General features: G+C 40.9%; 1 protein-coding gene across 1 annotated transcript in view; it reads right to left on the bottom strand.

Moving 5' to 3' along the window:
- Positions 1 to 15,479, bottom strand: part of pex7 (peroxisomal biogenesis factor 7) — a 69,546-nt gene that overhangs the window by 35,719 nt on the left and 18,348 nt on the right. Inside the window, exons 7-9 of the mRNA XM_085770993.1 lie at positions 8,734 to 8,840; positions 7,945 to 8,058; positions 2,779 to 2,834 (exon numbers count right to left, since the gene is read on the bottom strand). Coding sequence (XP_085627119.1) covers positions 2,779 to 2,834; positions 7,945 to 8,058; positions 8,734 to 8,840 — 277 coding nt within the window. The remainder of the gene's footprint in view (positions 1 to 2,778; positions 2,835 to 7,944; positions 8,059 to 8,733; positions 8,841 to 15,479) is intronic.

Below are 15,479 nucleotides of genomic sequence, written 5' to 3'. Positions count from 1 at the left end.
GCTGTTCACTTATTTCCTTTATTATTATTTTATTATTTTATCTTCTTTTTTTTTTACATTGTCATTTACATGATCGAAATAAAGATATCAATCAATCAATCAACTGACTGAGAAAATCTGAGGTTTCAGGTTAAAGATTAAAACTTAAAGGTCACAATATTCTACACAATCCCTGCTTCTTTTCTCTGATGAAATAAAAATAAGAGAAGATTTCAGAATAAAACATGCAGAGAAAACAAATCCTGCAAGTTGTTGGATGGATGGTGAGGGGGCGGGGCTTTGTTGTGACATCACAAAGTGACAGGAAGTCCTGACGGCTGGTTTTAAGGCTCAGTTTCTGAATACAGGCTGTGTGCATTTCTCTGTGGACTGAGGCTTTGATACTTTAACAGTATTAATATAGAACCTAGAGCTGCTTTATAATCACACTACACATGGACATCTACCTTTATACTGTATGGAGCTTTAACACAAACATCTACCTTTATACTGTATGGAGCTTTAACACAAACATCTACCTTTATACTGTATGGAGCTTTAACACAAACATCTAACTTATACTGTATGGAGCTTTAAGCTGTAACTGATCTGAGTAAAAAGTGAAACTGTGTCTTTGAGGCTGCAACATTCGTATTCATTCACCAAACTTTCCTCTTATGCAAAGGCAGTTTTTAGAGATTTACTTTAGTTATCTTTTCACTTTGTTTGCAGCCACCGGGCTTCTCCCTCTTCTCCTCCTTCTTCCCAGAAGATAAAAAATAAAAGCTGTTTGGTGCATTTCTTGTGCGTTTCTGAGAATCATCTCCACAGATGCTGTTCTCATTCCTTAAAAAGGTATCGCAGCAGCCACAGGCAAACAACTGAAAGAGTCTGGCAGGTGGTGGTTTCCCAGTGTGTGTGTGTGTGTGTGTTTTTGCATATAATGAAATCAGTACTCAGCACAGAGTATTTGAGCCAACGAAAGCCTGAATCAATAAAACACAAGGTTTGGCGCCGAGCCAACACTCACCACATTTATCTTTCAGCCTTCCTTCTCTCCCTTCGGCATTTTATCCCTCCCTCTCTCCCTCTCTCCCTCTCTCTCTCTGATATATCCAACGCCTCATCATCATCCCTCTTTCAGCTTGTCACCGATCATGCCTCCGTCCTTTATTCAGCGACAACTTGAATTGAACCATTTAGAGACATCGAGACAAAATGATGGAGAAAAAGAGAAAACGATTTCTCAGAGACAGACGGTTGAACGATGGGTTTCTGATCCTTCAAGCCGGAGGGATGGATCAGTAAGGGTTTTTTTTGTTTTTTTTACTTTATTTGACGAGGCCTGAAGGAGTTCGGTTCAGTTTGGTCAGAAATTTCATTCGTAACTCACAAGGAAAAAGGAAAAGGGGGTCACGACCTGGAGCATTGGAGTCACTGTGTTAGTCAACACTGTGCAACTGTTGCATCAGTGATTCTTTTACATGAGATTTGCATCATTAGCTTTGATTTTCACCCAAATATTGTGCACATTTTCATGAAATTTCAAGAAAATCTGCAAAAGAAAATGCAAAAGAGTGTGTTTTTCTGACCATTAAAGCACTGTCATGGGGGAATTCATATAAAGTTTGGACGAAACGCTTCATTTCTACACAGGAAGTGGTTTCTACAGAAGCCCTGAATGGACAAATCAAACTAGACACTCCAGAGAAGGTCTTCCACGTATTTATGTTAAAGAAAGAAAGAAAGAAAGAAATAAAGAAAGAGAGAGAGAGAGAGAGAAAGAAAGAAAGAAAGAAAAAAAGAGAAAGAAATAGAGAGAGAGAAAGAAAGAAAGAAATAGAGAGAAAGAAAGAAAGAAAGAAAGAAAGAGAGAAAGAAAGAAAAAGAAATAGAGAGAAAGAAAGACAGAAAGAAAGGAAGAAAGAAAGAAAGAAAGAAAGAAAGAAAGAAAGAGAGAAGGAAAGAAGGAAAAAAAGAAAGAGAGAGAAAGAAAGAAAGAAAGAAAGAAAGAAAGAAAGAAAGAAAGAAAGAAAGAAAGAAAGAAAGAAAGAAAGAAAGAGAGCGAGAGAGAAAGAAAGAAAGAATTCTTTCTTTCTCTCTTAGAGGATAAGATTCAGAGGCAGCATATTCTCCTAAGAAACACAAAGGCGCTCTTGCTTGAAATTACTGATTTTATTAAGCGAGCGGCTGCAGCTCAATAGAGGAGGAGCTCATCTCTTCCTCCCTCCCTCTCTCCCTCCCTCCCTCTTTCTCTCTCTCCCTCACACACCACTTCCCTTTATCACACATTATCACAGTGTCCTTACCCATTACTACTTAAGGGATGACACCATCCATCCATTGTGGTTGGTAATTGAAAGAAAAGGAGGGTAAGCAGAAAATACACGACCACGTCCTCCTCTTCAGCCTTTTAACCTCCAGAGAACTTCATGTCAAACTTGTAAGTGAGATTGAAAAAAAAAGCGCAGGTCTCATGAATAAAACATGTTGCAGGTTCTTTATGTATCACGACGCCGAGAGAAGTTAATATCGGGATTATTTCCTCTACTGTGTCGTCTTGATTGTGTTTTTTTTTTCCCCAGAGCTGTTTGAATAAACTCCACAGGGTTTCTGTTTGTGTTTGTGTCATTTCCATGGATCATTAATGTAAAATGAGAAACAAAAACACTTTAAAAGAGGCGAGGAGCTTGACAACACAACCAGCAACGAGCCGATGATACGTTCAGCTTCATCAGACAGAGTTTACAAAGCACCTCATCGCCAGGAGCAGAAGATACGAGAAAGAAATCTTCTTACCTGACGGTGAAGTCGTACGAGCAGGAGGCCAACACCGTCTTATTGAACGGAGAAAACTGCAAGAAAACAAATTAAAAATCCAGTCAGAATAACATCACAATGTTCGATGGTTTATTTGTGAGTTGTGTTTTTATGTTTTTTATGTGTTCTTTATTGCAGTTTTATATTTTTGTTGTTTTTCCAGCTTTAATTGATCTCAAGCTTGTGGATTAGGCACAAAATCTGATCAAATGATTTCAAAGACTTGGTAAAATACATGAAACATACAAAACATGAGTGGTTTAGAGTAACTACAAAAATTAAACAAGACAAGAGACTGACTATTAAAGGGATAGTTCAACATTTTTGTCAAATTGGCCCATTGCCATAATCCCTATAGTCATAGCAGTAGGTTCGTTACCTTTAATTGTCGGTGCAAGCTATTTTTTAGAACGGCGGTGCAGAGTCGTGAGCTGCTCAGAGCTAAATACACAATCCAACAACTCTGAAACTGTCCCTGAAGGCAACGCGCATCAGCGGTTTTACATGAATTTACCTCTAAAACAACTCTGACTATAGGGATTATGGCAATGGGCCAGTTTGACAAAATGTTGAACTATCCCTTTAACACAACAATGTAGAACCAAAACAAACTAATTCAATCTAAAGACAACATGTAATTTGATTTTCAGTCGTTGTCCATTGATTTTTTGGGACAGAAGTTCATCTTTCAGACCTGAAGTTTTGTTTCTTTCAAAATAAAACACAACCTTTCCAGGGATTCCTGCTCATTTACATATTTCTCTGTGTTGTGAGTTTTGTTTGATGCTGCAGCAGCTGGAGGTTTTTCCCTCCTCTCATACAAAGGTGTAGAAAGAAGAAAAGAAAGTGACATTTTGTGCATCAGAGTGAAATAAAGCTTTGGGGCTGAGGAGTCGAGTCTTCAGCCTCTCTTCTGCTCAGCAGTCGGAGGACTCGGTCCACAGAGAGTCGTTTACTCTGACTGCCGGCTAAGAGAAGAGCCCCGAAATTAATTTATTCACTCATCTGTTCCTCCTCTCTGCTCCTGACATTCTCACCCTCCTCACCAGGTACATTCAGTCTCACTCCTCATGTCGTACTTTCTCTTTCTCTCTTCCATATTGCAGCTGCTTCATCAGCATCGTCACCAAGTCGCTCGTAAACGAAGCAATAACAGCAGTTATGAGAATCTGAGCAGCTGTGACGATGTAAAACAGAGAGAGTCTCTGTCAGACACCTTCACTCTTCTACACTCAAGTTCCCATCAGTGTTTCTCTTCTTCACACTCTGTTTGTTTTCCCTCTGTTCATCTGTCCAGCTTCAGTCAAACATCGACTATGTGTATGTGAAGCAGGATGTGATGAAATGACAGAAACAATAGAAACCGCAGATTAATTGTCCTTTTTTTGATCAGCAGAACTATCATCATATCTGGACTGATACAGGACTGATTCTGGACTGATCCTAGACCTTTTCTAGAATGATTCCTGGACGGATTCTCAATGGATTCTGGACTTTATCTAGACTGATAGTGGAATGATCATGGAATTTATCTGGACTTTATCTGGACTGATTGTGAACTTAGGCCCTGTCCCAATTCTCCCCCTAACCCTAAATATTTGCCCTAACCCTACATTTTGCGCGTTCACGTGTAGGGGTAGGGTGTCCCATTACTCTATGGAGGAAGGGGAAGTGTGATTTTGCCCTTAAAATCAGCCCTCAAAATGTAGTGAGGTCCGATGCGGGCTTAAAACGAAGTGGAAAATGAAATTACCCGTTGTCACGCTCGATCGCTGTTTAGACAAATCTGAAATGCTTGAAGAAACTTTACTATTTCTCTCTGTGTGTGTTTTGTGTCGGTATGTGTGGTATTTATTGGGGGAATCACGGTGTCGCGTCAGTGGCTGCAGCTGACAGGGACAGCTAACGGTAGCTAAGCTAACGGCGGCAGCAAAGCTAACGGTGGTAGCAGCAGGACGTCAGCTGTTAAAACCCTCCCGTTGTCGGACACAACATGAAACTACTCCAGTTAGCTCAGTCATGTTGTAACTCAGATATCCGCTGGAGAAAATATTTTTTCACGGACCGATTATTGAGTCACTGAGTTATTAAAGTTAAACAGGTAGCTAACCGTTAGCCCCGCTAATCTCTGATAACCATGACTAATTACAAAAATTGTTTAGACTGAGATAAACAAACACAGCCAATGCAACAGGCAACACAACAGCGGAACCGCCGGCATTATTCATGAATGAAAATAGTAGCACGCTCCACCGGTATAATTGTAAACATGTGACGTATGTTATCACGTTCGCTACGTTCACTACACTAGTGGTGTCCCATTTCCATAGGGAAAGATTTTCTGCCGCTTTCCCTCAACAAGGGGAATTTACGGTTGAGGGCACTCAAAAGCAAGTGGAAGATTTAAGGGGGAGAATTGGGACAGGGCCTTAATCTAGACTGACACGACTGATTATGGACTTTAGGTTCATGGTCTAAGTTGAATATGTAATCAAGGTTGATTTATGAATTAATGGTATCTCTAAATACTTTATACTCAATTTTTGCTGATCCTCTGATGACCCCTGGACATTTTTGTCCACCTCTTACACTTTCCCAACTCCCCCACGATCAAATAAAAGGTCACTGGGGCCTGATTTTTGGCAAGGAGGTGTATCTGTGGGTAAACTCTGGATGTCCTGAATTTCAGAATGAAAGTCCATTTTTTGGACCCGTAATGCATTTTTACAACATCCATTTTTACAACATCTGTGCTTTTTAATTGCCCCTTGGGGATGAATAAAGTTATTTTTGAATTTGAATTTGAATAGAGAGCCTAAGCGGAAGCAGGAAGTAACGGTCACCATGGGACCTCAACTCTGAAAAACTCGCCATTCAAATGAACGGGACGGAAAATTTTATTTCGTGATCCGTTTGAATTGTGCCATGAGAAAAAAATATGTCCTCTACCTGTTTAAAACATCACGTTTCATCCCGAGAAATCAGCCGTTTGTTGTAAAGCTATTGTAGAATAAGATTCAGAAGAATCTGTAAGCAGAAAGACTACAAGTCGCGTAGGTGACGTCACACACCAATTGCCGCCCTTTCCCGTGTCAGTTGGTGACGTATTTTCTGTGGGACACAGATTTGTAGTCCGTAGAGCAGTCTTCACACAAAATACATTCTTCTGTTGCCGTTTTATGATAAACTGCTGATTTCTCGGCATGAAACGTGATGTTTTAAACAGGTAGAGGACATTTTTTTTTTCATGGCGCAATTCAATCGGATCACGAAATAAAAATTTTCAGTCTCATTCATTTGAATGGCGAGTTTTTCAGAGTTGAGGTCCCATGGCGCCGTTACTTCCTGCTTCCGCTTAGGCTCTCTATTGAATCCATGACAAAAATGTCCACCTCCGCCTATGGGTTTTTTAATGTATTTAAAAGTAAAAATTTTAACTAACAGATATCACCATGAAACTTCCCAAGTTTATCACTCACATTAAGACAAATATTTTTTGTATTACAAGTTTTGTCAAATTTTATGTTTAAATATGTAAATGAGGCAATATCTAATGAAATATGCTAATGCTAATTTCCAGAACCGAAATCTGAACAATGGATAAAGCCTCTTTCAAAATTCTTGTTTTATTTTGTTGACATATTAGAGTCAGAAGTTTTCACTGAGGGGATTTTGAACATCTCTTTTTATCACTCTGTAAATGAGAAAATACTGTCACCAGCCCTAAAGCCCATAGAGCCCCATAGAAGTTTTGTGTTTTTGCAGCAAAAACAACTGGCCAGGAAGGGGTTAAAAATTTTGAAAACTATGTCAAAAGTGGTTTTCATGTTTAGTCAAGACCCAGCCCTATATGTGTCACAAATATTTTGGGAGTAACTGATGTCTAAATTTTGTCATGGGGTCATGGAAGTGGTACAAATTGAAGGATCATCCGAGGGTTAAAAAGTAGCAGTAGACGATTATATACCTGTTGTTATGTTTACAACAGTCTGGGTAAATGACTAAATGACAACAACAACAACAACAGAACTCCAAACATCCAGGTTAGAAACAGTCGACAGATGTGACAGATGTGGATCGAAGGGTCTGACTCCCACTTTATTTTTATCTCTTCTCTCTTCTTGTGCTGATCATGAATCCTTCACCTCGGCTCTGAACCCGTCCAGTCGATCGATACCAGCCGACAGATTTGCAAACACAGACAAACTCTCTCACACACACACACGCACACACACACACACACACACACACACACACACACACACACACACACACACTGAGTTTCAGACTGAGTTCTCTGGATCGATCGGTGTCACCTGTCCCAAAAAACCTTGTTTGAGCAAAACAGTTCCTCGATTGGATGAACTCAAGTCAACGTCTGTGTGTGTGTGTGTGTGTGTGCGTGTGTGTGTGTGTGTGTGTGTGTGTGAAGTGCCATGTGCCTAATCTTAGTAACTGGGATGCGTTCAAGGACTCCTCTGCAGCTGTCTGTTCTCTCACACACAAACCCACACATTTCCTCTGTGTGTGTGTGGTCTTATTAGGTCCATTCAAGTGGGTGTTTTGATGCTGTCAGACCCAACACTGCGCACACACACACACACACATACACACACACTCGTCCCCCTCAGTTTAGATACAACTGTGTAGATACAACATTTGACACACTGCAAAATCTCAAAATTTTACCAAGAATATTTGTCAAAACTAGTCATAAAAACTAGTCAAAACAAGTCTCATCATACTTAAAATAAGACTCATCACATTAAAAAGTAGCTTGTTTTTAGACACTTTTTACTTCTTTCAAGCAGATTTTCACTTAAAATAATCTGATAGTGGAGCAAGTTTTTCTTTCTTATTACAAGCACAAAAAAACATGCTTTCACTGGCAGATTTTTCTACTTATTTCAAGGGAAAATTAGTTTGAAACAAGTGAAAATGATCAAAAAACAAGTTCATTTTAGGTGATGAGTCTTATTTAAGTGGAAAGAGTTTAGTTTTGACTAGAAATTAGACATTTTGACAAGAAATAAGACAAATATTCTTGGAAAGATTTTGAGTTTTTTCAGTGCAGAGCATGCGGTTGGAAACATAAACCAGGATGCGTGCGTGTGTGTGTGTGTGTGTGTGTGTGTGTGTGTGTACCTTGACTCTGCGGATGGCGTAGGTGTGGCCTCTCATCTGATTGACAGGCTGTCGTACGTTCCTCAGGTCCCACACACACACGCTACAGTCCACCGAGCCTGTGGCCACCACGTTCTGCAAACAAACAACAAATCACTTCATACTGAGCTTTTATTTTGAAAATCCCTGGTTAACTTCAATGTTAAAACTATGATCATTAGGGGTGGGAATCTTTTACTATCTCACAATTAGATTGTTTTATTCTTGGGGCTACGATTCGATTCAAAACGATTTGATTCCTAATGATTTCTGCTTCAGTCTGTCGGTGTGCAAAGGATCCTCATGATCTACTCCAGTCTGCTTTATAAGACAGAATGACTAAAGTGTCTTTTTCACATTTATTGAGTTTTAAACATTTATCCATGCTCAGATGGAATTGTTGAAACTGTTGCATAAAAGTAATATCACATTGTTTAAATAACAAAATTAAAAGTGCCTCTGCAGTTAAACATGCTGCCTTTTAAATTCTAAGAAAAATGGAGGCCGACAGCCAGCAGATTTTTTTTATTTTTTTGGGACATTTTATATTGATTCTGAATCGTATTAAATGAGAATTATGATTCTTATGTGAATCGATTTTTTGGCACACCCCTAATGATCATGTGGCTTGTTAAATATTACATATGTGTATTTAACCTAGAATTGAGATAAACCTGATGAAATACAACAATTAAATGTACAAAGAGTTCATTCAAATCTATTTTTAGAGATGCTAAGTAAACAGTGGGAAGTTAAATGAGGCGCGGTCACCTGGTCGTATTTGCACCAATCACAGCTCAGGATCTCCGCCTTGTGTGCTGGGATGGCCAATCGACACGCAGCGGCCTTCAGATCCCACACCCGGAGCGTCCCGTCACCTGAGACACAGACAGAGACACGTTTACCCAGAATGCACCAGGAAGGAGAAGAAGAGACAATGATGGAGGAAGCGTCGATATTTCAACACTGATGAGGTAAAAAAGAAAACTGGACGTCGCACTTAAACACATCTAATCTGCAGATAAAGACCACCAAATTACCACACGGGAAAACATTTTTTCTCAGACAGGAGCAGAAAACGATATTCGAATTTCAAACGATTGAACGGAAAACTTTGGATTTGGATTTGTGAAACAGCTGAAGGTAGAAGGATGGAAAGAGAAATACGGAAAAGAAGAGGAGGTTAATTGAGGGGAAGATGGCTGACAGACAGAAAACACTGAAACATGATGGCTGCTTTATTTTACAACACCTCATTTCTGTTCTTATCTTTATTTAATTTTCAAGTTATTCAAGTCTCTCCTTTATCCCACAGACAGTTAATCTTATTATTGACTATGGCAACATCTCATTTGAAATGTTTACGATCACACGTTTTGTACCGACTCATTCAACACTGACAGAAATCTGAATTATAAGAAAAAGATTTAGCTTTAGTTCTGTGTTGCATTATGTCGATCCAAGTCCACATTAATATAGGGAGACAAGTATGTGTGTGTGAGAGCTCCATTATAATGTGGGACCACTTCATTATGGCATCAACCCAACAAAGCATGCGTGTGTGTGTGTGTGTGTGTGTGTGTGTGACTGGGCAGAGGCCGATGTTCTGCCAACACACTGCGACAGTCATCAGTCGACACCTTTACTCTCTGTTCAGCAGATTTTCATCTCACGTCTGTTTTTACATCAACGTTAATTCTTTAATCAACTCGAGTAAAAAAAAAAAGCAAACAAACAAAAAACGCATCACTTCATGTCAGAACTCCTTCTGCATCTGAACAGGAAGTCTCTCCTTCCTCCTTCCTTTAATACTGCTACATGTGTTTTTACATAAATGGTTTTTCTGTCCCTTTAAATGTTAGGGTTAGGTAAAACAGTAAAACAGTCTCATATTTGATTATTTGCGTGATAAAAAACAGGATTGAAAGAAAAATTCTAAACACAGTTTTCTCACACAACCTATCTTAGCATCTTGTCTAACTTTATTGACAAGAATAAGGTTGACAACATCTATTTCCTGTCCTTTAAAGTCTGCTTCTTCCTTTTGATTTAGATTTTTATTGGTTTTAAATGTTTTTATCTGTGTTTTATTCCACTTTTTGTTGGTTTGGACTTTCCTGTATTTGAGCCCTGCAGCGTCCTGGAAAAAAACCAACATAAAATCAGATTTGAAGTGCAGGTCAAAGAAATGTCAACACGGTCATGTTTTAGTGATCGATTAAGGATCAATGCAGGACTTCTACAGACAGGGCTGCAGGTTTTAAAGATTTCTCTGTTAATTGTTTTCTGCAGGTCTGTTCCACTCGGATGCATTTTTTACATTTTAGTTTTTGTTTGGTGAAGCGAACCAACTCAGACACAATATTTTGTTTTGACAAAACTAAAGCTAGTGGAGGAGAATCTGAGCCACACAAGGCCACCTCAAGTCCATCGCAGGCCGGGGGCCGGAGCCGGGGGCCGGACGGTTTGAATAAACAGCTCGGAACAAATCCGAAAAGTTAAAGGGAGCTGATTAAAGTGAACTCTGAGGACGACTTCCTCCTGGCTTCACCTCGTGTGTCCTGACCAGCAGATTAATCCTCTTCCTCCTCCTCCTCCTCCTCCTCCTCCTCCTCGCTCTCCTCCACCTTTCTTAACTGTTTTAAAGGGATAGTTCAACATTTTGGCAAATTGGCCCATTACCATAATCCCTATAGTCATAGCAGTAGGTTCGTTACCTTTAATTGTCGGTGCAAGCTATTTTTAGAACGGCGGAGCAGAGCCACAAGCTGCTCAGAGCTACGCTACGGAGGCTAATGGGATTTCTTGGTTTCCCTCATCAAACTCAAATCAAATACACAATCCAACAACTCCACAACGCTCTGGTGGACAAGTTGTGACCTGCACATTCACCACGCTATGAGATAATAACAGAACATTACCAGACAGAGTTGTTTTAGAGGGAAATACAGAGACTGCTTGATGAAAAACTGCCTCCAACGGGAACACGCATCAGCTGTTTTGCATGAATTTACCACCAGAGCGTTGTGGAGTTGTTGGATTGTGTATTTGATGAGACCAAGAAATCCCATGAGCCTCCGTAGTGTAGCTCTGAGCAGCTCACGGCTCTGCTCCGCCGTTCTAAAAATGGCCAATTTGCCAAAATGTTGAACTATCACTTTAATCCTTCGCATCCATCTTTCCCTAATTCTCAGCCATGTGTGGCGGCTCCTCTGGCATCAGCATGTGGAAACGAGCCAACTATGCAGAGTGTGTGTGTCTCTGTGTGTGTCTGTGTCATCATTAACAACAGCAACACAGTTTAACATTGCGTTTGTTTTGCTGCAGTAACAAAGAGCATCTGGCTCTGCATACAGTATAGGTGTGTGTGTGTGTGTGTGTGTGTGTGTGTGTGTGTGTGTGTGTGTGTGTGCGTTGGGTCTGCAGTGCATTTAAGGCTGACTTTTGTGAAAAACGGTCTCGCTCTATTACACCTGGTGTTTCTCTGCTGTATCAGCAGGTTCAGCTCACACACTCACACACACCTGACCACTGAACTCATCCTGACACACACATTTATTCATTTAGAAAAAATAAGGACTTGTTCCTGCTTTTATTTCACACACTAGTCTACAACCTGCTTCTTTAGCAGTTGCTGCCAACACACTTTAAACAACTATTAATTCACAGTAGAGATCATTGTGTTTTTGTTTTTAACCTTGTGGTCGACATGTACCACATTAACTACAGTGCAGATCTCCCTATAGGGACCAAATGTGTTTCTATCCCCTTAAACACCATTATTTAAAAAGGTCCACACAGCATGAAGGCAGCTGACTGGCTGACACCGACCTGCTGTTAGAGGAAATGCAAAACTACACTGAGATGGTTTTTAGGATCAACACTTTGAATAAAACACAGGAAAAGTTCTCAAACATGGGACTTTTAGTAATTTAATCTACCACTTCCTCTGAGCCAACACATCAACTGTTTCTCAGCCTCCATCTTAACCTCAGTGTCATTAAGTGCTGAAGTTGAAGGAAACTAGACTTCTCTTTGGTTCTTGAAGACGTTTCGCTATTGTTGTGGTATCGAGAGCAGTCTTGGTCTCAAGACTGGTCTTAAAACCACATTTTCAAGGTCTTGGTTTTGACCAAGGTCAAGGTCTTGTCTCGGATTCGGACTCACACTAGGGCCGACGAATGCCCTCCTCCCCTGTCCCCCGCTGGCCGGCACTCACATTACCCCGAAGCCAAGTGTGCTCAAGCACGGTTGCCTCCGACACACACGTCATCACGTTGATATCGAGGGATTATTTGTTTTCCAACCCAGCGGATGCACGCGTATTCTGACTGTGGAAAGAATGGCGCCTTTTAACTGTTTGACCGGTTGTCATGGTTATCTTGAAGTTTACTCAAAGCGATGGCAATGTTAGCTAGCGATGTTGACATACGCATGGCGCGACACAACCGTTAAGTGACTGTTGTTTACAAGCGGTTGCAGAAGCGCGATGGAGAACGAACCCGAGACCAAGTCTACCGTACTCAAGCACGGTACACTTGCACTCACACTAGCCATAGAATCCAGACTTTAGGGGGCAAACGTGCTTGGGCAACGACTGCCTAGTGTGAGTGTGCCCTTAGTCATGGTCTTACTTGGTCTCGACCTCCTCAAAGTCTTGGTCTTGACTCGGTCTTGTGTTAGGTGGTCTTGATGCCAATACTACGTTTTGCCTCTCGTCAAAAAGGCCTCTTCAGTTCTAAAGACCAGTGTGGTACCAGGTATTTAACTCATGGTGGGGACGACTCCTTGGGGGTTGGTCCTAAGGGTCATTAACTATCCATCATGTGAACAGCGGTTAAACCGTTTGGGGACGGCTCCCAAGACCGCACTGTATGAGACATCAAAGGCCTCCTTACCCCCTCTCTCAAACCATCTGCCCTTGAACGAGTGCCCTTTCTCCTTAAAATGTAGGTGTACAGCTGAGTACGACCCTCAGCACCCCCTCCCCAAAGGCGTCGTCTCCACTTAGGGTTAAATACCTAGGACTCTCACACCGGTGTTAAGAACTGAAGAAACCTTTTGGACAAGAGGCGAAACGTCTTCAAGAACCAAAGAGAAGTCTTGTTGCATCGATTTTTTGACCACAAGGCCCGGACGACTGAAACCTTCACAGACAAATTAACTTCAACTTCTAGTTTGTGATAATAAATAGGATGGACATTCATTTTGCCACTTAGATTATATAAATCTTTATTTTAAAACAGTCTCAGCCTCTGGTTTGGTCCCCAACACCTCTTCTCCAGGAAGAGCTCCATCTAACAGCTGTAAAAACTGTCAACTGTTGTGATAAGAAATATTGAACTCGCCCGGCTGAACACTATAGTGCCACTCTCAGAGTTGAGCCACTGGAGGAAAACACTTCACTGATTGGCTCGTATTGATCCGTTCCGACCAATCGAGCGCTGCAGTCATCATCTACAGACCTGTACCTCCTCTGACAGCAGAACAAACCCTGGTGTAGTCACTGAAGAGAAGGGTAAAGATCACCATGGCACCATGCAAAGACAGGTGCATCTGCATGTTTCCAGAAAGTGGAATCAAATGCGTTTTTAAAAAATGTACATTTGCGGTAGGTGGTGAAAAAACAGCTGCTTTCCAAACAGCTCTTAAATACAGGCTGTGGTAAAGGTCGGTGGTTTCCTGTGGTCCAAATGAACCACTTCATCTCTGTTTCAGTGTTGAACCATGATGCATCTCCTGCAGTTAATCTGAGCCTCGTGGGGGGAGGTATCCCTCTCTTTATTTATGCATTGGTATTTGCATTTAAAAACATTTTTGTCGCTTCACTGAATTCCCAGAGTCGAGGCTGAATGTGATCACAGCAAGCAAGTGGGCGACCGTGACGAAAAGGGTTCAAGTAAAAAAATATTTTAAAAAAAAATGAGAGAGCTGCATTCACACAGATTAACATGATTGTTTTTGATTGGCCGCTGACAGTGACTGAGATCAGCCTCCTACAAAGCTGTGATCGCTGCTACTGTAAGAGCCACAGGCCTGAGGACAGAGGATGGAGACATCAGGACCTCGTGCTTCTTTTTTATTCTGAGATTAATTTTTTCGCTAAAGCTGTGACACCAAGATCTGGACGTGGTTCTCTGAGGAGATTAAACAACCTCAGCTCTTTCTTCTTTTCTTCTGTCTGTCTGAAATGTTGGGTAACGCCAAAAATGTGTCTTGGTGAACCTGTTGATGCAGCAACACCTGCTATTGCCTCTCTTCTTCTTAGTCTTCTTCTCCATCTTCTTCTTTTCCATCTTCTTCTTCATCGTCTTCTTCTTCTTCATCATCATCTTCTTGGTGTTACTATTCTGACCCTGTCAGGCCTGGAGGACCAATGCCACCATTACTCACGAGATGTGCAGAAAGTTTGGGCAACATCAATTTGGTACTGCAGCATCCTTTCTTATATGACGTCTGTAATCCCAATAGGGCAGGAATTGATAAGAATTTATTGATACCAACGCTCCACTCGTTACAGAACGTCATTGTTTTGCAATAACAATAAATGTCATAAGAAAAAGACAGAAAAGTTTAGTAGTATGTGGTGATTTTATTCTTTACACTTAATCTCTAATATCTCCTATATATATCTCCTCCATTATCAAATCTTCCTCTCTATCAAACTGTGCTCATTAATAACAGCCTAATTTGCATCTATTAATTGTTTTTTAATCATCTATATATAGCCTATTTTTAATTGTCCTACACTGACCTCAGTAAATCCAGCTGAATGCATAATTAGCTTCAGCTAGTTTGTCTCCTGTTATTTGCACACACCTCTGTCGGATGCAGACTCCAACCATCTGCATCCGTTTGATAGATACGACTGAATGTGATAAATCTGCAGAAAAATCCTGTAGTAATATCTTAAAGGGATAGTTCAACATTTTGGAAAATTGGCCCATTGCCATAATCCCTATAGTCATAGCAGTAGGTTTGTTACCTTTAATTGTCGGTGCAAGATGTTTTTAGAACGGCGGAGCAGAGCCGTGAGCTGCTCAGAGCTACGCTACAGAGGCTCATGGGATTTCTTGGTTTCCCTCATCAAACTCATCAAATACACAATCCAACAACTCCACAACGCTCTGGTGGACAAGTTGTGACCTGCACATTCACCACACTATGAGATAATAACACAACGTTACCAGACAGAGCTGTTTTAGAGGGAAATTCATGCAAAACCGCTGATGCGCGTTCCCGCTCTAAAAATAGCTTGCACCGACAAATAGGGGTGTAACGGTATATGTATTCGTCCCGTGCCGTCACGGTACGGGGGTCACGGTTCGGTGCACACAGTAACACGACGAATACGTCTGAACTCTGAATGAATATATATATATATATATATATATATATAAAAGTCGAGTCCTCACTCCAATCTAGGTGGTGGTAATGAGCCTTGAAGCTGCAACTGTCATAACACATGAAGAAGAGAAGTGATAAGAGAGAAGTTAGAGAAGCTGCTGCCTCATTTA

Source organism: Trachurus japonicus, chromosome 24, assembly GCF_045865225.1.
Source record: "Trachurus japonicus isolate A0001 chromosome 24, Traja_1.0".
Lineage (NCBI taxonomy): Eukaryota > Metazoa > Chordata > Actinopteri > Carangiformes > Carangidae > Trachurus > Trachurus japonicus.
This window is presented reverse-complemented; position numbering and strand designations above follow the sequence as displayed.